This window comes from Leptodactylus fuscus, chromosome 2 (genome assembly GCF_031893055.1).
Source record: "Leptodactylus fuscus isolate aLepFus1 chromosome 2, aLepFus1.hap2, whole genome shotgun sequence".
Taxonomy (NCBI): Eukaryota; Metazoa; Chordata; class Amphibia; order Anura; family Leptodactylidae; genus Leptodactylus; species Leptodactylus fuscus.
In genome coordinates this window covers 174,762,031-174,785,138 of record NC_134266.1, presented here as the reverse complement: position 1 = coordinate 174,785,138, position 23,108 = coordinate 174,762,031, and the positions used below count along the sequence as shown (strand labels likewise).

Sequence of the window (23,108 nt, the reverse complement as noted above, 5' to 3'; positions counted from 1 at the left end):
TAGGCTAAGTTTACATTGGCTTCTTTTTAAAGTCCATTATTCTGATCCTAATAAAACGTACATAATAACAAATGGAGATGGGCATATTCCGTCATCATTTACTGTAATCTTAAATGCAAGATGGAAACCTAACGTAGTTCTGCATAAACTGCTTTTACTACCTATAGTTGACAGCGCAAGGCTTGTTTCACATGAGATGGTTTGCTCAGGTACAAACCGGATGTGGGATGGATTTTCCAGACCCTGACTGCTAGCATTATAGTAATACATGATGCTAGAAGTCCCTACATCCCAAAGGCTCTACGGTCCAGTTGTGAAAACGTGACTGGAGTATAAAATAGTAAATTCGCAGAAAAGCAGGGCTCAAGAAATACAGCCAGCACGTAGTCCATATCTCATCAACCGTTCCATGGGAAAAAAAAAATAATAATAATTACCTCAGTGTACATAAATGTGAACAGAATTCATCTGAGCCCAACCAGCGACAGAAAGCTAAAATGCAATGCCAATGCTCGACAGTCTACAGTGGGTTTCCTGGCAGAGGAAAACGAAGAGGAATCTGAGGTGGATGCCCAGCTCAAAGTCCTCTTCATTTTCATTCATGTGAATATTCTCAGTAGCTGGTCATTAGACCATCTACATTCATTAGATATCACAAAAAACTCAAACTCAAAAAGCTTAATGATAAAGCAGTCACACAATGGAGGAATTTATCACAGTATTTGTGCCAGAAAGCTGGTGTGAATACTAGTACATTTTTTTGATTGGCGAAATTGTTTCCAGCAATTTGTCCAACACTCCCCACTTTTGTAAAAATGGACATAGATGAGTGGCCCAGGGGTGCTTCACTCTCACAGATTTACTAGATCAGTTGCAGGAAAACTAGCACAAGTTATACCTGAAATCTATGCTAGTGCCTTGCAGGTGTCGATTTCATTTCTGGATCATGGGACCTCCTGAGAGGCACTAGAACTATTAAGAGGCTGAGAAACTTATTAAGACTGAAGTAGGAAAGGCAGTCAAATGTCAATAGGATAGGGGGCAAATTACTGGTCAGGAAGAATTTGGCCACCAGAATATAGCGGTGGATGCAGAACGTGTACTCCAGCTATAGTCACTTCAATAGGAGCACCAGAAATAGCCGAAGTAAAGCCCTTGGCTATTTCTAGTGCTCCCACTGCTGAACCCATTAATTTCCGTGGGACTGCTGAAGAGAGGCAGAGTACAGTGCTTGCCGATCTCTAATCTCCCTATCTTATAAAAATGAATTCTTGTCCGTCTGTCCGTCCGTCCGTACTCTAATGCGAACCAAACGACTGGACCGATCTTCACCAAATTTGGTACAGAGATACTTCAGGTATCCGGGAAGGTTTAAGACAAGACTCCAACTCGCTCGGACGTACCGTTGCTGAGATACAGCATTCCAAATACAGTGCCCCCCCCCTTAGCCAATACAAACCTGCAAGTCTTTCACTCATATTCCAACTGCAATACACACGGTCACTCCACATGCACAATACAACACTGATATCCAAACTGAGATACACGCATCAGAGGATTAGATACACAGATCAGCACACAGTATCACATGCCAGAGGATTAGATACACGGGTCTGCACACAGTCCCACACACCAGAGGATTAAATACGCATTTCTGCACACAGTTCCACACACTGAAGGATTTGATACGTGCATTTGCACACGTTTTCACATGCCAAAGGATTAGATACAGGCATCTACACACAGTTCCACACTCCAGAGGATTAGATACGTGCGTCTGCACACATTTGTACACGCCATAGGATTAGATACACGCGTCTGCACACAGTTCCACATTCCAGAGGATTAGATATGCGCGTCTGCACACAGTTCCACATTCCAGAGGATTAGATACACGCATCTGCACACAGTTGTACATGCCATAGGATTAGATACACACGTCTGCACACAGTACCACATGCAGTAGGATTAGATACGCGCGTCTACACATAGCTCCACACGCCAAAGGATTAGATATGCACGTCTGCACACAGTACCACACGGGGGAGGATTAGATACGCGCGTCTACACACAGTACCACATGCCACAGGATTAGATACGCGCATCTGCACACAGTACCACATGCCGGGGGATTGGATACGCGCGTCTACACACAGTTCCACACGCCGTAGGATTAGATACGCGCCTCTTCACACAATACCATACAGGGGAGGATTAAATAGACGTGTCTTCACATAGTTGTACACGCCATAGGATTAGATACATGGGTCTGCACACAGTCCCACACACCAGAGGATTAAATACGCACTTCTGCACACAGTACCACATGCCATAGGATTAGATACGTGCGCCTGCACACGGTTCCACATGCCAAAGCATTAGATACAGGCGTCTACACACAGTTCCACACTCCAGAGGATTAGATACACAGATCAGCACACAGTATCACACGCCAGAGGATTAGATACACGGGTCTCCACACACCAGAGGATTAAATACACATTTCTGCACACAGTTCCACACACTGAAGGATTTGATACACGCGTCTGCACACGGTTCCACATGCTGAAGGATTAGATACAGGCGTCTACACACAGTTCCACACTCCAGAGCATTAGATACGTGCGTCTGCACACATTTGTACACGCCATAGGATTAGATACACGCGTCTGCAGACAGTACCATATGCAGTAGGATTAGATACGCGCGTCTAATCATAGTTCCACACGCCAGAGGATTAGATACGCGCCTCTTCACACAATACCACACTTTGGAGGAATAGATACGTGTCTCTGCACACAGTACCACAAGCCAGAGAATTAGATACGCGTCTCAGCACACAGTATCACACAGGGGAGGATTAGATACGCGTTTACACACAGTACCACACGGGGAGGATTAGATACGCGCGTCTACACACAGTTCACATGCCATAGGATTAGATATGCGCACACAGTACCACATGCCGGGGGATTGGATACACGCCTCTACACACAGTTCCACATGCCGTAGGATTAGATACGCGCCTCTTCACACAATACCACACAGGGGAGGATTAGATACACGTGTCTTCACACAGTTGTACACGCCATAGGATTAGATACACGCGTCTGCACACAGTACCACATGCCATAGGATTAGATACGTGCGTCTACACACAGTACCACATGCCTTAGGATTAGATACACGCGTCTACACACAGTACCACACGCCGTAGGATTAGATACGCGCCTCTTCACACAGTACCACACGCCAGAGGATAAGATAAGCGCGTCTGCACACAGTACCAAATTCCGTAGGATTAGATACGCACGTCTGCACACAGTACCACATGCCGTAGGATTAGATACCCACGTCTACACACAGTTCCACATGCCGTAGGATTAGATATGCGCCTTTTCACACAATACCACAGGGGAGGTTTAGATACGTGCATCTGCACACAGTACCACATGCCAGAGTATTAGATACGCGCATCTGCACACGGTACCGCACGCCAGAGTCATTAGATATGCGCGTCTGCACACAGTTTCACTTACTGGAGGATTAGATACGCGCCTCTTCACACAATACCACACGGGGAGGATTAGATATGTGCATCTGCACACAGTACCACACCAACAAGGATTGGATACTTGCATCTAAACACAGTACTACACGGGGAAGGATTAGATACAGCTTTACTCCAGGTATCCATAACAACTGATCACAGGTTTTTCACTGACATCCAAAATGAGATACACATAATCGCATGACGCTTATGGACATACACACAAACAGCATACAAAATACACCAGTGCAAATTTGGACAATTCTTATGGGGCCACTACACAAACATAAAATGTAATATACCCGTGCGAAGCCGGGTCCTCCCTCTAGTCTCCCTATATTATAAAAATGAATTTCTGTCTGTCTGTCTGTCTGTGCTCTAATGCGAACCAAACGACTGGACCGATCTTCACCAAATTTGGTACAGAGATACTTCAGATATTCGGGAAGGTTTAAGACAAGACTCCAACTCGCTCGGACGTACCGTTGCTGAGATACAGCATTTCAAACACAGTGCCCCCCCCCCTTAGCCAATACAAACCTGCAAGACTTTCACTCATATTCCAACTGCAATACACACGGTCACTCCACATGCACAATACAACACTGATATCCAAACTGAGATACACGCATCAGAGGATTAGATACACAGATCAGCACACAGTATCAAACGCCAGAGGATTAGATACACGGGTCTGCACACAGTCCCACAAACCAGAGAATTAAATACGCGCTTCTGCACACAGTTCCACACACTGAAGGATTTGATACGTACATCTGCACACGGTTCCACACTCCAGAGGATTAGATACAGGCGTCTACACACAGTTCCACACTCCAGAGGATTACATACGCGCGTCTGCACACATTTGTACACGCCATAGGATTAGAGACACGCATCTGCACAGAGTACCACATGCCTTAGGATTAGATACGCGCGTCTGCACACAGTTGTACATGCCATAGGATTAGATACACGCGTCTTCACACAGTACCACATGCAGTAGGATTAGATACGTGCGTCTACACACGCCGAAGGATTAGATACGCGCCTCTTCACACAATACCACACAGGGAAAGATTAGATACGTGTGTGTGCACACAGTACCACAAGCCAGAGAATTAGATACGCGTCTCAGCACACAGTACCACATGGGGGAGGATTAGATACGCGCGTCTACACACAGTAAGACATGCCATAGGATTATATACGCACGTCTGCACACAGTACCACATGCCGGGGGATTGGATACATGCTTCTACACACAGTTCCACACACTGTAGGATTAGATACGCACCTCTTCACACAATACCACACAGGGGAGGATTAGATACACGTGTCTTCACACAGTTGTACACGCCATAGGATTAGATACACGCGTCTGCACACAGTACCACATGCCGTAGGATTAGATACGCGCGTCTACACACAGTACCACATGGGGGAGGATTAGATACGCGCGTCTACACACAGTACCACATGCCGTAGAATTAGATACGCGCGTCTACACACAGTTCCACACTCCAGAGGATTAGATACACACGTCTGCACAGAGTACCACATGCCGTAGGTGTTATGTCAGTCCAGGTAGCTGCAACGGGGCTAAGGAACAGCAGTAGGAAATCTCGCCCTGCACTACTCCCACTAGCTAACCCGGTCCCTGCCTCACGGGTGTAGGTCGGCTGTACTCAGGCTAAGCCTGACCCCGACAGCTCCTCTCTCACTGATACCGTAGGCCTAGAGGGAAGTGGGAGAAGGAATGCCCTATAAGATCTCTAGGGACTGGAGACTAAAGGGGGTCACCCCTAACGAACCAGTGAAGCTGCTACTGACAGGGACTGACAAGGGTGTGCGCTGACTAACAACACAAGCAGCACACAGGAAACATGTGGGAAAGGATTCCCCCAAACCAATATGGGAAGGAACCTTACACTAGGAAACAAACACAGGGAAACTGAGTAGAAATCAAAGGATAAGGCAATTCACTCACACAGTCAATAACACACAGAGGTAGGATTGGTGAACACAGAAGGGAAAACACACAAACCAACTAGTTCACCCAAACCTCCCAAAAACCAACCACGGAACTTCCTCTATCCCAGATAACCACCTACTCCTCCTGCTAAGGCCTAGCTCTGTAAAAGAAACACTCAGCACAGAACCATGGGAGGCATGGGTTTAAATACAGAGTAGAGACCACTCCTCCCAGGTGCAAATGGGAGGACAGACTAATCAACCAGGAGATAAAGCTGCCTACCAGCAGTGCGCGCGTGCAAGTCAGAAGGTGTGCACCAATACTCACGACAGGACAACCCCGCAGCGCCAGGATGCCACCCCAGACACTGCGCAGCCAAAAACTCCCCAGGTAAGAAAAATAGAAAGCAATGAACCAAAATACTCCTAACAGTAGGATTAGATACACACAGTTCCACACTCCAGAGGATTAGATACGCGCGTCTGCACACAGTTGTACACGCCATAGAATTAGATACACGCGTCTGCACACAGTACCACATGCAGTAGGATTAGATACGCGACTCTTCACACAGTACCACACAGGGGAGGATTAGATACGTGTGTGCACACAGTATCACACTTTGGAGGATTAGATACATGCCTCTGCACACAGTACCACAAGCCAGAGAATTAGATACGCGTCTCAGCACACAGTATCACACGGGGGAGGATTAGACACGCGCCTCTGCACACAATACCACACGGAAGGATTAGGTATGTGCATCTGAACACAGTACCACACGGGAGGATTAGATACAGGCCTCTGCATACAGTACCACATGCCAGAGAATTAGATACGCGTCTCAGCACACAGTTCCACATGGGGGAGGATTAGATATGCGCATCTGCACACAGTACCACACGCCAGAGTCATTAGATACGCGCGTCTGCACACAGTTTCACTTACTGGAGGATTAGATACGCGCCTCTTCACACAATATCACATGGGGAGGATTAGATATGTGCATCTGCACAAACTACCACACCAACAAGAATTAGACACTTGCATCTAAACACAGTACTACACGGGGAAGGATTAGATACAGCTTTACTCCAGGTATCCATAACAACTGATCACAGGTTTTTCACTGACATCCAAAATAAGATACACATAATCACATGACGCTTATGGACATACACACAAACCACTTACAAAATACACCAGTGCAAAATTGGACAATTCTTATGGGGCCACTACACAAACATAAATTGTAATATACCCGTGCGAAGTCGGGTCCTCCCTCTAGTCTCCTATAAAAAGGAATAGAAGAGCAGCAGGTTTGTGTAACTGTAGCTTCATCACATGGGGACTCGGAATCTCATATGTTGGGGTTAGCAATGACCCCAGCAGTTACCCCATAATTAGTGGTTAGAGCATAAACTTATTAATACTGAAATACCCCCATTACAATAAGCCGGCAAGCTGGGGTATACTTTCACAGCGTGTATGTTAAACATGCACCCTTGATATTATGTGAAATTAGCCCAAGGTGTACAACTATCCCAAGTGATCCCAAGTGTATTATGCTTCTCATCTCAACTGTAGCTAAATGCTTAAAGGGATCCTATCATTCAGACAACAATTTTTCCAAGTACCACGTTGGAATAGCTTTAAAGGGGCTCTATCAGCAAAATTATGCTGATAGAGCCCCACATATGCGTGGATAGCCTTTAAAAAGGCTATTCAGGCACCGCTAAAGTTATATTAAACTACCCCCCCCCCCCCATTTTAAAATAAAACCATAAACAAGAATGTTACTCTTATCTATTGTGCACAGTGGGTGGGCATTCAGGGTCCGACGTCATCTTCAGCCACGCCTCCTCTTCCAGCGATGTCCTCTTGTCCCGTCTTCCTCTGGCGCTCGCGAACATCCATTAATAATAAAAATGGCGCAGGTGCATGCGCAGTAGCATGCTGCTACTACTACTGCACATGCACCCGCGCCAATTTTTTTTTTTTTTAAGAACGGCAGTTCGCGAGCACCGGAGGAAGACGGAACAAGAGGACATCACTGGAAGAGGAAGCGTGGCTGAAGAGGAATTCGGACTCTGAATGCCCGCCCACCGTGTACGATAGATAAGAGTAACATATTCTTTTTTTATGATTTTATTTTAAAACGGGGGGAGGGGGGGTAGTTTAAAATAACTTTAGCTGTGCCTGAATAGCCTTTGCAAGCGGCCATTTTCGCAGTCTTCTCTTTGGCGCAGTCTGCTCTGCCAAAGAGAAGAGGCTGAAGATGACGCTGCTGAAGAAGAGGAGGCGGCGCGAGAGTTCTCTCGCAACATTGGGGATGCCCCCAGTGCTGTCTGAGCGCGGGGGCCCTCCCCCAGTGCTGCGAGAGAGTCAATTTACATACCGACAAGAACTGGGATTGTAGGCAAACGGCGGCGCGGAGAAGACAACGAAAGGTAGGAGAAGAATAGCCTTTCTTAAGGCTATTCTGACGTAAAGGTCGTCTGAATGATAGAGCCCCTTTAAAGTGATCCTATCACTAGATTTTCATGTTTTTAACATCAAAAATCTAGTGATAGAGCCCCTTTAAACAACAAGAATATATTATATATCCGCTTTCAATGAACTAAAAGAAAGTTTAGTAGGAAAGCCATGAAATAATACCTAACACTATAACTCATACATGGATTCACTGCTATATTCATCAAGACTAGAACATACGGACTTGCTGTTCATTAAGACTTCACAAGATTTGACTATAAATAGTTCCTATCAACTATTACAGTGCAATTGCTAGTAAACACCAGATTAATGTTTAAGAGAAAAGTATTCTGACGCAGATTGTAAGTGGAGATCTCCTGATTGTAAAGAACAGGGGTCTTTTGGAGGAAACTACACGAGCCAGCAGCAGCCACATTTTTTAGTTGGCTTATAGCTAATATATTTTTATCTAAATATTCAATAACTTGATATTAAATTTCTGACCAGCAAGATACAATTTACACAATTCAGAATATCTGAACTTATCCTTGCTCCACAGACCGTAGGAAAAACAAGACATACTACTTGAAAAGCAATGAAGTGAACGGCACTTTTAGGCCTCATGTCGCTGAAAAGCTACTTTGTTCTTGCTTTATAAGCCAAAGCCAGGTGGTCAATTTAACAGAAGGAAGAAATATAAAAGCTCTTCCTTTATATTTACCAATCCTATTGAAACCACTCCTGACCGTGGCTCAAAAAACGCAGCAACATCTGCAACAAAAAAAGGCAGCTTTTCCAACCAATGAGGGGCCTCGGCTTTAGGTCCCACCTTGCGGAAAAGCCGTATTTCATAGGGGAAGGAAAAAAACTGAGAAAAATGCAGCCAAAACTAAATGAAAAATACTGTGAAAGAAAAAAAAAAAAAAAAGTTTTCACCGTTTCCCCACCCGTTTTTTTTTTTTTTTTTTTTTTTTTTAGCTGCGATTTGCTACGAGGACATTAGCCATAAACTGCTTTCACAGGATAAGTTACCTACACAGGATATCTGAGCAGGTGGTAACCTTCACAAAACTATCACACAGAATGCCTTCAATTGTTTTTGCACAATAATCCAAACAAAGAAGCAAAACACATTTACAATCTATGTACAGTATATAGGCATCTTACTCTTGTCTCACTTTTACTTTCCTTTATCATGGGAAATGAGCACCTGAAAAGCACCAAAGTGATACAAAAACACCTCTATTTTTTCCATTCTTCACTGCAGTCCTATCTACAGCCAAAGATATAGGGATATGGAAACCATGAATTTGGCCATAAAAATTATCCCTGACCCATTTGTTATAACCTTGCCTCAAGGACTAGTATTGCCTATAATCTACATGGTGTTTGTAAAACATATATAGTTATCAAGAATTAAGGCTCAGATAACTCATCATGGATTCAGTTATAAACAGAAACCATGACAGTGCTAGATCCCTCACACAATGGACATGAGGAGCACTGACTCATAGTGGGGACAGGCAAAAGCAGTGCTGACATACAACTGATATTTCATCTCACTTTAGAAATTTTATAAGATATCAAACAGACTTTCAGCCAGACATATGGTTAGACTGATGGCCATTTGAATAGACACATGTAATATATTGCCTGTGATGTCACGATCATTTTCACCAATCAGAAAGCAGCACTGCCAAGAAAAAAAACAAAACAATAGAATGAGCCATGAGGTAATAGTAATGCTGAACATGACGTCAGAAAGCTCACTCTACTCATTCTTGGTTATAGTCTTGTGAACAAGTAAAAGAAGAGCAGACTTTTGTGTCAATGTACCAGCGTCCCTAGCTTTTGTGATGGAGCGTATAACAATCATGACTGTGTTCTTGACTGCATTTGAAGACTGATGTCAGAAAAGGCATTGCATTACACCTTGCCACCTAGAGCAGACAACACATGCAAACGTGAACTGGAAAAACTGCTCAAAATGTCACTTCAGCCTAGGAAGATATCATGCCCCACTTATATGTCAAGATATAATAACCTCCAAACCTCTCTCATTGACCCAAAGACAATATTATGCACCTATGTACCTCAGGTCACACCCGATGTGTTTAAAGAGGACCTTTCACCTCCTGGGGCACATGCAGTTTTATATACCGCTAGAAAACAGACAAGTGCGCTGAATTCAGCGCACTATCGGCTTTCCCGTTCTGTGCCCCCGGTGAGGAGCTATCAGTGCCGGTACCATAGCTCTTCATTGTCAGAAGGGCATTTCTGACAGTCAGGAACGCCCTTCCTCACAGTAGCGTCTATTGCTCTGTACTGTGAGAGTGGTGAGGGACGCCCTCCTCCCCTCCTGACAGTACTCGTCCATAGACAACCACTGGGGGGGCGTTCCTCACCGCTCAGCGTCATCGCTGGGTGGTAAGCAATGCCCCTCTCACAGTACAGAGCAATAGACGCTACTGTGAGGAGGGGCTTTCCTGACCGTCATAAACGGTGATTTGGGGTGCTGGATACCAAACCCCACCATCTGATATGGACGACATACAGTATCTTTAGGATAGTTCAATACTATTTTTAGTCTAGAAAAACCTCTTTAAATGCTCTCACGATGGACATTTATTTGCAGAATATGATAAATAAATGATTGATGGGTGCCCCATTCTTCCTCATTACACAGTAGTAAGGAGTTTGAATGAAGCATCCTGCAGTACCATTCAGTCACACCAAAACTATGCACAAAAAAACAAATAGTATTAGTACAAACATTTATGAACATTTTATTGGGATTATACCTATAAATATTAAAGACAGAAAGCCAACCAACACGGATCAACACACAAATCACTGCTCAGCCATAAATACAATCAAATTATCCTGTACTCATACCCCTATTAGCTTATTGCCTACGTACCATAAACAATCCATATAACAGCATAATCCATACATAAATCCCAGTAATAGTCGACATAAGGGTAAACCCACCAATGTGGATCACACATCCCATAGCTATTGAATGAAGCAGCCTGGAACATACTCAACCACTGATCCACTCAAACTTCTGTTAAACTGTTTAAAATTGTCACCGTTTAATCCCTTACCAACTGTTGCCTGGTGTTATACTTGATGTGTAGGGGATTATAAACCTGCCTGTGTATGATATAGGAGAGTTTTATTTACATACTGTATACACCGTGTGGAAGGTAGCTCAGTAGAAGCATTGGTGCAGACCTATCCAGTCAGACAGGGACACAAATCTTGCAAGCAAAGTGGTTTATTTAAGAAAACCAGCAAAATAAATAAACCTTTACGTCAGGCACAAAAATGAGCAAAATTAAATACAGTCTTAACTTCAGGCAAAATAACGTCAAACAAAAGCCTGCTTGTCTGAGCTCCAAAAGAAAATACTAACTGTACAAGTGACTTACTACCAGCCACACGAAACAAAAAACACACACACACTCCGTACCGTAACACAAGGCTCTCAGTGTCAGGACAGACCATGTCACTTCCTCTCCACCAAGGATTTGCCCTCAAGTGAAGGCTCTGCAACCGTAACAAGCCTCAGGACCCACACCTGGGGCTGAAGCCTACCCCAGACCCACATTGGACAACAAATATGTCAGGAATCTGGGGCTGATATAGCGGGACTCCAACACTTTGCCTTTCAACTTCTCACAACACATATGCCAATGACAAAGAATAATGTGAGAAAATTAGGAACACGTCTATGCCAGTTTTGTGGCGTAGACGTGTGATAATGTGAACGAGGTTTGTCTCAAGACCTTTTCTTGTGACATAGATGAATCACATCCTCACTTCTGTGCCCCGCTTGCCACTTTCCACAAGCATGGTCAGAGAACGGATCAAGACGAAGACACCTTGACACAACATATTTTAACCTGAGTTATACATGAATGCAATGGACGTGCACCCATGCATTTCTTAAGAGGCCAAATTCTTTTAGTAATTCAGGCACCACTTGCACCAGTTGGTGACTGACATATGAAATGCCAGTCTTAATAAATCTATCCCAATGTGTTCTCTTTATGCTATAGCCCTGCCATGTGAGCTGCTCACTCTCCATACAAACTGCAGCAGTGAATGTAGGTACTGCAGCGCTGTCCCACTGAAGTATGAGGTAGCATTGCAGTACCTACAGTCATCACCATAAGGCTGGGTTCACATCTGCGTCCCAACCTCTGTTCTGCAGATTTCCATTTCCTGCCCGAAACTGGGCAGGAGACTGAAACCGGCAGGCATTTTTGAAAACTCATTTGAATGGGTTTGAAAAGTGTCTGGCCATGAGCGTTTTATGAACTCCGTGGCGAAACTGTTTTTGTTTTTTAACCGGACACAGTAGTCAGACATGTAGTACTCTGTGTCCGGTTTTAAAAAAAAAAAACAGTTTCACCGCGGAGAGCACAAAATGCTCACCGGCGCTCATGGCCGGACACTGTCTGACAGGTTTCCGTCTTCTGCCTTCAGAAGACAGAAATCTAATATGGAGACCCGAAAGCTGGTGTGAACCCAGCATAAGAAACATGCACAGCCAAGAGCCACACTTTTTTTGGTGACTGAGTGGGCCCAGGTGTCTAACCCCTACAGATTTATTTATTTAATTTTAAAAACAAAAAACAAACACGCTTTGAAGAGGACCTTTCACCACATCTTTGCATCCTTCAATAGGTGCATTTTCACCAAATTGTTTTGCAATCAGTAATGATCATTTCAGCGCCTGATAGGGACTACAGTGGACAGCCCAGGACCGCCTACCTGACAGTAGAGAGCCTAGTTAGCATATTGGGCAATGAAACTGAAATGATTGCTCAAGAACAATGAAGGCTAGAGAAAAAAAAGAAAAGAAAAAAAAACACATTCCATCTGCACTAACCTATTGAAGGCTGCGGAGATTTTGAGTTGGTGGAGGTGGTGAACAAAACATGCTTGTTTTTATATGGACTTTATTATCCATCTATTTAAAACCAAGCCAAAGAGGTGAACTGAGTTTTTTTCCACACTGAAGTACCTGTGCAAATGTAGGGCGTTTTAGTGATAGTGGAGTGCCTTATCACTAATGTACTATATCTATAAACTGTACACAGCTGTTGACCGACTTTCCAAGCTAACTATCCACAGACAACAAACAAATAGCAGATTATGTTATTTACCCCATAGAAAGATAACAGGTAGAATTAGGTGAGAGGTAAAAAGGAGTAACCGCACTGTACAACAGTCAATGCCCTTCTTTCATATTGTAAGCGGTCAGGTTGTCATCTCTACTATAGATGCTCTGGTGAGCTGTAAAGAGACAAGCTGCAGTGTAGATGAAGTAAGCCCTCGTTCACATCAGCGTTTGGATTCCGTCCAGTGGAGGACCCCCCGCCCAAACGGAATACCAAACGCAAGTGCAAGCGCTGGTGCTGTAAAAGCACACAAACCCCATAGACTATAATGGGGTCCGTGTGCTTGCCGCCAGATCTCCGCAGGGAACATGCAGATAGGAAAGTAGTTCACCATTTACTTTCCTGTCCACATGAATCGTACGGGGAGCGCGTGGCAAGCACACGCACCGCATTATAGTCTATGGGGTCCGTGTGCTTTTACAGCACAGCAATTGCAATTGCGTTTGTATTCTGTTCGGGGAGTCACCATGCAGACTCTCCCTGGACGGAATACAAAAGCAGATGTGAATCATGGGTAACAAACTGACCATGTACAAATTATGATCGTCTGCACAAACTGTCCCAGGCTACACAGCAAAGCAGGCTACTGACAGAGCAATGCTACTGCTCTAAAGTAAGCTTTCCTGCTGTAAAGACTCATTTTTTCTGAATCACTGCTAGATCATCAGAGACCCACCATAATTACTGTTGAGCAATAGATGCTAGCAGACTACTGATAAACAGTTCTTAAAGGGGTTTGTATACCAAAGACATTGACTGCATAACCACAGAATATATCACAAATGTTTGATAGATGTGGATACCACCTCTCTAAATGAACCCTCACAGGCTCTGTTGCCCAGCTCTCCCTTACCCTTTCAACAAGTAGGGTGAAGGTTGTCAAATTCATACTGTCAGTAGTAGTTGGGGGTTTACAGAAATAACATAACTCTCAGAGCTATGCTGCTTCCATAACACCCACTTTTGTGCTCCCTTTCAGAGCTACTGGATTTAACTTTCAGAAGAATGGGATGAAGCAACGAACCTTGGGTGGAGTTCATTTTACAAACATATGTTGGGTATCTACAAGTGAACCTACAAGTATAAAATCTGACCAGTTTTACCAGATCCAGGTCACTGTCACACACAAATATCTTGCAGAGCAAATACAAGAAGACCATAGAAGACCAGACGACATACTTCTCCTTTGTGCACTTAAGTGTCATTGATGAACAGTCCTATGTATCTCTGAATGAGGAGCTTGATGCAGGAATCAGACTGAGATCCTGATCATGTGTTTTGCATGCAGTTTAAGTCGTACATGGTTAAACGTAGTGGATTTTTCAGGAGCGGTTAGACAACTTTTAAAAGGTACTGTGCAGACCGATATGGTATGTTTTCTGGTGGGCTAGCATTAAAGGTGAAGGTTGTTGGGAGATTTTGAATATGCTATGGGGGCAAGACAGACTTTGGTCACAGGAATGTCTAGAAGCTCGAACATTTGAAGATATTCAAATGATCTTAACTATATCTCTGTCATATATACATGCAGTGGACATGAGCCTTCATATTGTGTACCATATTAAATTTTAAGTGAAAACAGCAAGTCGTTCACTGGAATATGGTATTACTTCTATGACAAAAAAAGTTAAAAAAAAATTCCAATATACTTCTGTATCAATTCTTCAAAATTTTCTAGTTCTCTCCTTGCAGTCATTCACTGTTTATTTCCACTGGATAAAAGACAGGCCATGGTCATGTGATGGAAATACAGATGCACAACTCCTTAGGCCAATTTCATATCTGCGTCGGACTCTCCAATGGAGACTCTACCACAGAAAATTGTCAGAGAGAAAAGTCCTGCACGGAAGACTTTTCTTTCCGCAGGTTTTAGCATAAAAACAGCAGACCCCATTATAGTCTATGGGGTCCTCGGGAGCCTGCGGGTAACCAGTGTTTTAGCGGATGTGCATACATGCGAACTTCGCTTTACGCTGGGTTCACACCAGCGTCTGGACTCCGTTCTCAGGTTTCCGTCTTCTGCATGCAGAAGACGGAAACCTGTCATGCAGAGTCCAGCTGTGAGCACCGGTGAGTGTTTTATGCGCTCCGCGGTGAAAGAGTTTTTTTTTTTTTTTTTTTAAACCACACACAGTACTGCATGTCCGACTCAGTGTCCGGTTTAAAAAAAAAACGGTTTCGCCGCGGAACGCATAAAACGCTCACCGGCGCACACGGCTGGAGACTTTTCAAGCCCATTCAAATATATGGGCTTGAAACATGCCGGCAGGTTTCCGTCTCCTGTCCCTGTTTTGTGCAGGAAACGGAAACCTGCAGAACGGAGTACGGGCGCAGATGTGAACGAGCCCTTACAAGACCGATGTCTGATTACTGTGCTGTGACAAGCCGTGCACTTATGTGCTTATCACATGATCATGAACTGATTTTTATCCATTGGAAGTAATGATGACAGCAAGCAGAGATCTAGGAAACCATGATAAATCGATACAGAAAGTACATTGGAAAGTTGTATAACTTCCATCCCTGACAGTACCGTTTATTTGATGAACCTGGATAATCACTTTAATTACTGTCAAGTGAAGAACAGACAACACCTCAAGACAAGTTAGGCAATGCCTAGCGGGTGCCAACATTATGGTGTAATATGTTTTGAGATAATAAACTGTAACTAAACAAAGTTATGAAACTACACACAGACTCTATTAAGTCTGAGGGTAATTAAAAAAAAATACTCTTACATAATGAAACATTATGTAACTTTCTAACCTACTTTGTGTTTAAACTATAGCCCGACTGATAGTTATAACTTTCACTGATACTTTATACTCTCATACTATGAAAGACATTTGTGCTGCTGCTGTGTACAGCTACTAGAGGATAGATTAGACCAGATACATTGTAGCAAACATTCACCTGAAAATATGGGATTTGTACAGGTAGTCAGAGTGTAAAACAATCTGGAGAAATTTATCAACTCATTTATGCCAGTTTTCTGGAGTATATGGGTGTTACAGTGGTGCATATTTACCATACAGACCCTTTCTGTGCCAAAGATGCACCATATCCCCCATTCTGCACCTTACTCACCACTTTCTGCATATGTGGCTGGAGTGGAACATACCAGTCTGGGAAATCTCATTCCCTCATATTTACTATAAGTAATGTCAGATTACTGGCATGATTTATATAGGAAGTCTATGCATAGATTTCAATGCTGGCACATGAGCATGCGTCTGATTTATTAAGACGACGGAGTCTCTTGATAATATAGGCACACCTCATACATTTGTGCGGCAGATACAGTCATAAGGATATCAGTGTCCTGGCTACTGACGTAATGAGACTCTCCCTTTGTTCTATTTATCAACAGTTTCTAGAGGTGGAACGTCATCCCCTGCTATTGTTGTAATATTCTGAAATACAGCTTTAAAATTCTGCCACTGAAGTACTACAAAGAAAAGGAGGAAAAAATAGCTCTCAGAACTGTAAGATGTATTGGGTGTGATAAAATTTAACATGGCTGAGCCTTCCTTCACTGAGAATGATATGTCAGGGGACAATTCAGAGGCCCTATACAGATACGGTAAGGCAGTGTACAATTGTGTGGCTCAGACAACCTTTCTCTTAAGACTCACACAAAAAGTGTAAAAATCTTATTCACAGTTTACATTTATAAAACATGCATTTTTTTCTTGTTACAGCCATTGTTCATGTTCAGCGTTAGCTGCCTTTTTTCTTAGGATAGGTCATTAATATCAGATCAGTGGAGGTCTGACATTAAACAATCTGCACATATGAGCAGAGTACACTGTACACGGTGTAGGGGGCATGCCAAGTTTCCGCAGCTAAGCTCCTACTTGAGTGAAAACTGCAACACCATCCAAAATCGAGCAGGCCTTTGTTTTTGTTAACCAAGTACTAACATGAACCCAACCCCCCCCCCTCCCAGATATCACCCATTGAAAATCAATTCATGGAAGTTTGAACAAACTCTTGGGCTGGATGTACACTTAGGTTTTTTTGTTTTTAGCATTGTTTTAAGCTGTGGTTTTTTTTGCAAAAAATAAAAAAATTAATTGCTGTGTCCATACATGCTACAGACATCTTTAGGCATTGTCAGTGTACTAGCCAGTTGTTGTTTTTTTGTTTTGTTTTTTACAGATAGCACATTGACTCAATATATTCTAATGGCCCCAAACACACGCCAATGCATTACCACAAGTCCCTGTTGGGGTGTGACCTTGGAGCAAACATAGGACAGGTCCAATATCACTTTGTTTTTACAGCCAAGGCTCATTGAAGAAAGTAAATGGATTCATAGAGGATTCATCCATGTGCCTTCCATGCCAATCAACCACAGAACCAGCACTTGGTCCAGTGTGCGTAGTCTTATGGGGAAAGATTGGCAAATTGAAGCAGGACTTCTCTCTGAATTCCATCCACATTTTTTCAGGCAGAAACCCCACGGGTAACCTATTTTTTTCTTTTTTAAAGCGGATTAGGATTCCAGTTGTGGGGTCCCCAAGCGGACCCCGCAAACGGAAAAACAAATGCAAGTGTGAACCTTGCATTACCACTCTAAGGCTAGATTCCACAGTTTCCATCAAAACTCCCATCATAGCCAACGGGATCCATCAATTGTTGAAGAGATCAATCTTTGGCATCCATTCCTTTGACTGAACAGGAAAACTGAATGAACCCTGCTATTGTAAGCCCTGCTTAAGCTGTTTTTCAAAAATTCTCGTTGGCTGCACAACCCCTTTAATTGATCTTTCCTGCACAGCACCAGCCACAACGGTCTATGGAATTGCAACACATCCCAGTTCACCTGACTAGAGCTATGCTGAAGTCCCTGGTACTTGTTGTGTAGGACAAATACTGAAGGATTCACCACCCCTATCATTAATGCTCTTTATCTGGCACTTGTGCTATATTTATATATAGGCACTTATTATGTCCATATATAAAAACATTTAGAGAGATCTGCTCCTTATTTGTAAAGCATTGTCAAATGGTAGGACTAGTAGCCTGGCAATTCAGCTCCTGGGCTTTACTTAGCTCAGTCATTAGTATAATCTATTTTACCATATCAAAGTTTTATACTATATCGTACATTTTATTAATCTTGGTAGCATTTTTATACTATTATTCTGCTATCAACATACATGATTGCATTTACTGACCACATGCCCTGAAGGTCTAGGTGTTGTGAGAACACTTACCCAGCTCCAAAGCAGTGTTGAATTTTTCTAATGCACCTATTAGGTCATTGTTCTCCCAGAGTGCATCTCCTTCCACAGACAATCTCCGTACCTTCGTCTCCATACTGAACCACTTCTCTAGTAAGTTCCCAAGCACCACGTTAACCTTCAGGTCTGTGCAAGGAGCTTCATGTCCCTCTGCTTTGCTTTTCATTCTATTGTTGCAGCTACTACATTCAGATGACTTTCTGTCATAAAAGCATCGCTTACAAAAAGAATGTCCACAGGTTAAGGTGAATGGGTCCAATAGTAAAAGCCCGCACAGTGGGCAGGAGAAGAGGTCAGATGCCCGAGGTTGCTCAGGGTTTTGAGGGATGCCTTTAGGACAGCGGGTTTCTGTTCCTTGAGTCTGTTCATTAGGATGGACATGATCTCTCTTCAGCTTGGCACAAGGTAATTTCAGTTCTTTCTCTCTGATGTTCTGGGCAATACTTTCTACCAATATGCCAAGCTCCTCTGGGCACAGCTGGCGTAATATTGCTGCCCTTGTGTATGAGGCCAAAGCATCTGCAACTCTTCCAGCCAAAGCCAAGGCATCACCTTTCTTCAGGTACAAAGTTCTGTCAGGCTGGGGCAGCTCATCCAGCTGAGAGCCATATATCTCTGCTGCCAGCTCAAAGTTACCAGACTTAAAGGCTTCTTCTGCCACCCCTAGCATCTCAGAGCAAAGGCTAGGGGGGTCAGAGAGCTGCAAAGATCTTACCTCCATTCTTGGAGACTTGGTCAGGTGAGATTCAAGAGACATCTTGTCCATCACCGAAGTCCACATGAATGCTTCAGGAAGGCCATGCCAGAACATGGGTACCTCTACAGATAAATAAAGAATTCCACATCCAATATCTTCAAAGTGTCGGTGTTTTGTTAAGTTACAAAGTGACAATGTTTCCTTGCAGAGTGACGTTTCAGCCTTTACATGGTCTTCATCTGACTCTACAATACAAAAATCAAAATAAGTATATGCATGTGTAACACAATATTGCTCTTATAGTACAGTATGCAAAGTTGCATGTAGATGTCACATATACAAATCAAAGAATATTCAGATCTATGCATTAAGGACTGTCCCTGCATGCAGAAGACAATCTGTCCTGTTGGTCTAGAAGAGGTTAAGTTGTTCCAGTATAGAGAGTAGTTAAGGAAACCTGACACAGCGTCCCATGGAGGATGGTAGGGTAAAAGGAAGTAAAATAATAAAAAGGAAACGGAACAAGGACAAGGATAACAACAAGGATACATACCTAGACTCAGAGGACAATGCTGTGTCAAGTATAACACCAGAGAAATAGAGCTAGAATGGCAAACTGCGGGTTAATGAAGATAAACAATGGAGTTAGGCAGATGTGCATGCTGGGAGAAGTAAAGTGGTAGCTGCAGGTCAGGTAGGAGTAGATGTGCTCACCATTAGCCTGAAGTAAACAGGGCGCTCCTGAAGAGAACTATCCACATGGTCAGTGCATAGAAGAATGGCGCTGCTGACAGCCTGTGTCAGAGCCATTGCTCAGCTAGAGTCCGCCCCTGATGACGTCATCAGTTGCCGGGTAGTATACTGCCATGTAATGCAAGGTATTGTGTAGTCTCGCAGTATCTCAGAGATCCCGCACATGGGCAGTGGCTCAGTTTACGGCCTTGCAGTGCTTAATTTGATGCACGGGCTTGTGCAGTCATAGATGATAGGTATAGGGGCGGGACGGTGGGTGGTATGATGACGTAAGAGAGGAGGGCGTTGCCCTGGTAACTAAGGGAGCCTGGAAATGATTTAACTGTGTGTATCCTGTGTGTGGAGTGACTGGGGTTTGTAACGTGTTGTAAATGGATAGAAGAGAAAAGCGAAAGACATGTAAGAGGGGGAGGGGGAGAGCGAACAGTACAATGAAAGACCACTGGAATGTAATAAAACAAAACACTTGATAGTCTTCAGAAGTTGATAGCTTTTTAATGGCTAACTAATAATGATGATGACAGATTACAACGTTTCGGAACGTCTCGGCTCCTTTCTCAAGTAAATTTAAAACCATTTCTGAAGGATGTATATTTATGTACAAAAGGGCACATAGGGATAGAATTCCAGGAGGAAGGGGGGTAGAGGGTCATTAGTAATTGGTACAAACAATGTAAACATTCCAGGTTTTTATCAGTTCTCAGGGTCTCAGGTCAGTGATTTCTGTAAAGTGACATAAAACCATGTGACAGATTTAACCCCTTCTCCAGTGTTTGAAGCAGGGTCATAAATTTATACTCATAAATGCGTCGCTCTTTCTTTGATTTGAAATTCCCTCTTAAAACCAAAATTTTCATGTGATCGGTGATATTATGATTAGAGATGAGCGAACAGTGTTCTATCGAACTCATGTTCGATCGGATATTAGGCTGTTCGGCATGTTCGAATCGAATCGAACACCGCGTGGTAAAGTGCGCCATTACTCGATTCCCCTCCCACCTTCCCTGGCGCCTTTTTTGCTCCAATAACAGCGCAGGGTAGGTGGGACAGGAACTACGACACCGGTGACGTTGAAAAAAGTAGGCAAAACCCATTGGCTGCCGAAAACATGTGACCTCTAATTTAAAAGAACAGCGCCGCCCAGCTTCGCGTCATTCTGAGCTTGCAATTCACCGAGGACGGAGGTTTCCGTCCAGCTAGCTAGGGCTTAGATTCTGGGTAGGCAGGGACAGGCTAGGATAGGAAGGAGAAGACAACCAACAGCTCTTATAAGAGCTAAATTCCAGGGAGAAGCTTGTCAGTGTAACGTGGCACTGACGGGCTCAATCGCCGCAACCCAGCTTTCCCAGGATCCTGAATGGAATACACTGTCAGTGTATTCCCGTATACCCGATATATACCCCGATACCCGTTCCAACGGTGTGCCCCCCCCACCTTCACCCCAGAAATACCCTGCAAGTCCCCTAGCAATAGAATTGGGGCTATATACACCCACAATTTTTACTACTGGTATACAGTGCCATTGTCTGACTGGGAATTCAAAGAATATATTGGGAATACAAATACCCTCATTTCTTGCTACTGCCATATAGTGCCAGTGTCTGACTGGGAATTCAAAGAATATATTGGGGTTACGTGCACCCACAATTTTTACTACTGGTATACAGTGCCATTGTCTGACTGGGAATTCAAAGAATATATTGGGAATACAAATACCCTCATTTCTTGCTACTGCCATATAGTGCCAGTTTCTGACTGGTAATTCAAAGAATATATTGGGGTTACGTGCACCCACAATTTTTACTACTGGTATACAGTGCCATTGTCTGACTGGGAATTCAAAGAATATATTGGGAATACAAATACCCTCATTTCTTGCTACTGCCATATAGTGCCAGTGTCTGACTGGGAATTCAAAGAATATATTGGGGTTACGTGCACCCACAATTTTTACTACTGGTATACAGTGCCATTGTCTGACTGGGAATTCAAAGAATATATTGGGAATACAAATACCCTCATTTTTTGCTACTGCCATATAGTGCCAGTGTCTGACTGGTAATTCAAAGAATATATTGGGGTTACGTGCACCCACAATTTTTACTACTGGTATACAGTGCCATTGTCTGACTGGGAATTCAAAGAATATATTGGGGTTATAAATACCCTCATTTCTTGCTACTGCCATATAGTGCCAGTTTCTGACTGGTAATTCAAAGAATATATTGGGGTTACGTGCACCCACAATTTTTACTACTGGTATACAGTGCCATTGTCTGACTGGGAATTCAAAGAGTATATTGGGAATACAAATACCCTCATTTCTTGCTACTGCCATATAGTGCCAGTTTCTGACTGGGAATTCAAAGAATATATTGGGGTTACGTGCACCCACAATTTTTACTACTGGTATACAGTGCCATTGTCTGACTGGGAATTCAAAGAATATATTGGGGTTATAAATACCCTCATTTCTTGCTACTGCCATATAGTGCCAGTTTCTGACTGGTAATTCAAAGAATATATTGGGGTTACGTGCACCCACAATTTTTACTACTGGTATACAGTGCCATTGTCTGACTGGGAATTCAAAGAGTATATTGGGAATACAAATACCCTCATTTCTTGCTACTGCCATATAGTGCCAGTTTCTGACTGGGAATTCAAAGAATATATTGGGGTTACGTGCACCCACAATTTTTACTACTGGTATACAGTGCCATTGTCTGACTGGGAATTCAAAGAATATATTGGGGTTATAAATACCCTCATTTCTTGCTACTGCCATATAGTGCCAGTTTCTGACTGGTAATTCAAAGAATATATTGGGGTTACGTGCACCCACAATTTTTACTACTGGTATACAGTGCCATTGTCTGACTGGGAATTCAAAGAGTATATTGGGAATACAAATACCCTCATTTCTTGCTACTGCCATATAGTGCCAGTTTCTGACTGGGAATTCAAAGAATATATTGGGGTTACGTGCACCCACAATTTTTACTACTGGTATACAGTGCCATTGTCTGACTGGGAATTCAAAGAATATATTGGGGTTATAAATACCCTCATTTCTTGCTACTGCCATATAGTGCCAGTTTCTGACTGGTAATTCAAAGAATATATTGGGGTTACGTGCACCCACAATTTTTACTACTGGTATACAGTGCCATTGTCTGACTGGGAATTCAAAGAGTATATTGGGAATACAAATACC

The 23,108-nt window shown here is 43.2% G+C and overlaps 1 protein-coding gene across 1 annotated transcript in view; it reads right to left on the bottom strand.

The window, feature by feature from the left end:
* LONRF2 (LON peptidase N-terminal domain and ring finger 2) overlaps window positions 1–19,269 on the bottom strand; it is a 53,601-nt gene extending 34,332 nt beyond the window's left edge. The window contains exon 1 of the mRNA XM_075265118.1: window positions 18,415–19,269. Within this exon, the coding sequence (XP_075121219.1) occupies window positions 18,415–19,252 (838 nt within the window). The 5' untranslated portion in view covers window positions 19,253–19,269. The remainder of the gene's footprint in view (window positions 1–18,414) is intronic.
* Window positions 19,270–23,108: the final 3,839 nt, after the last annotated feature.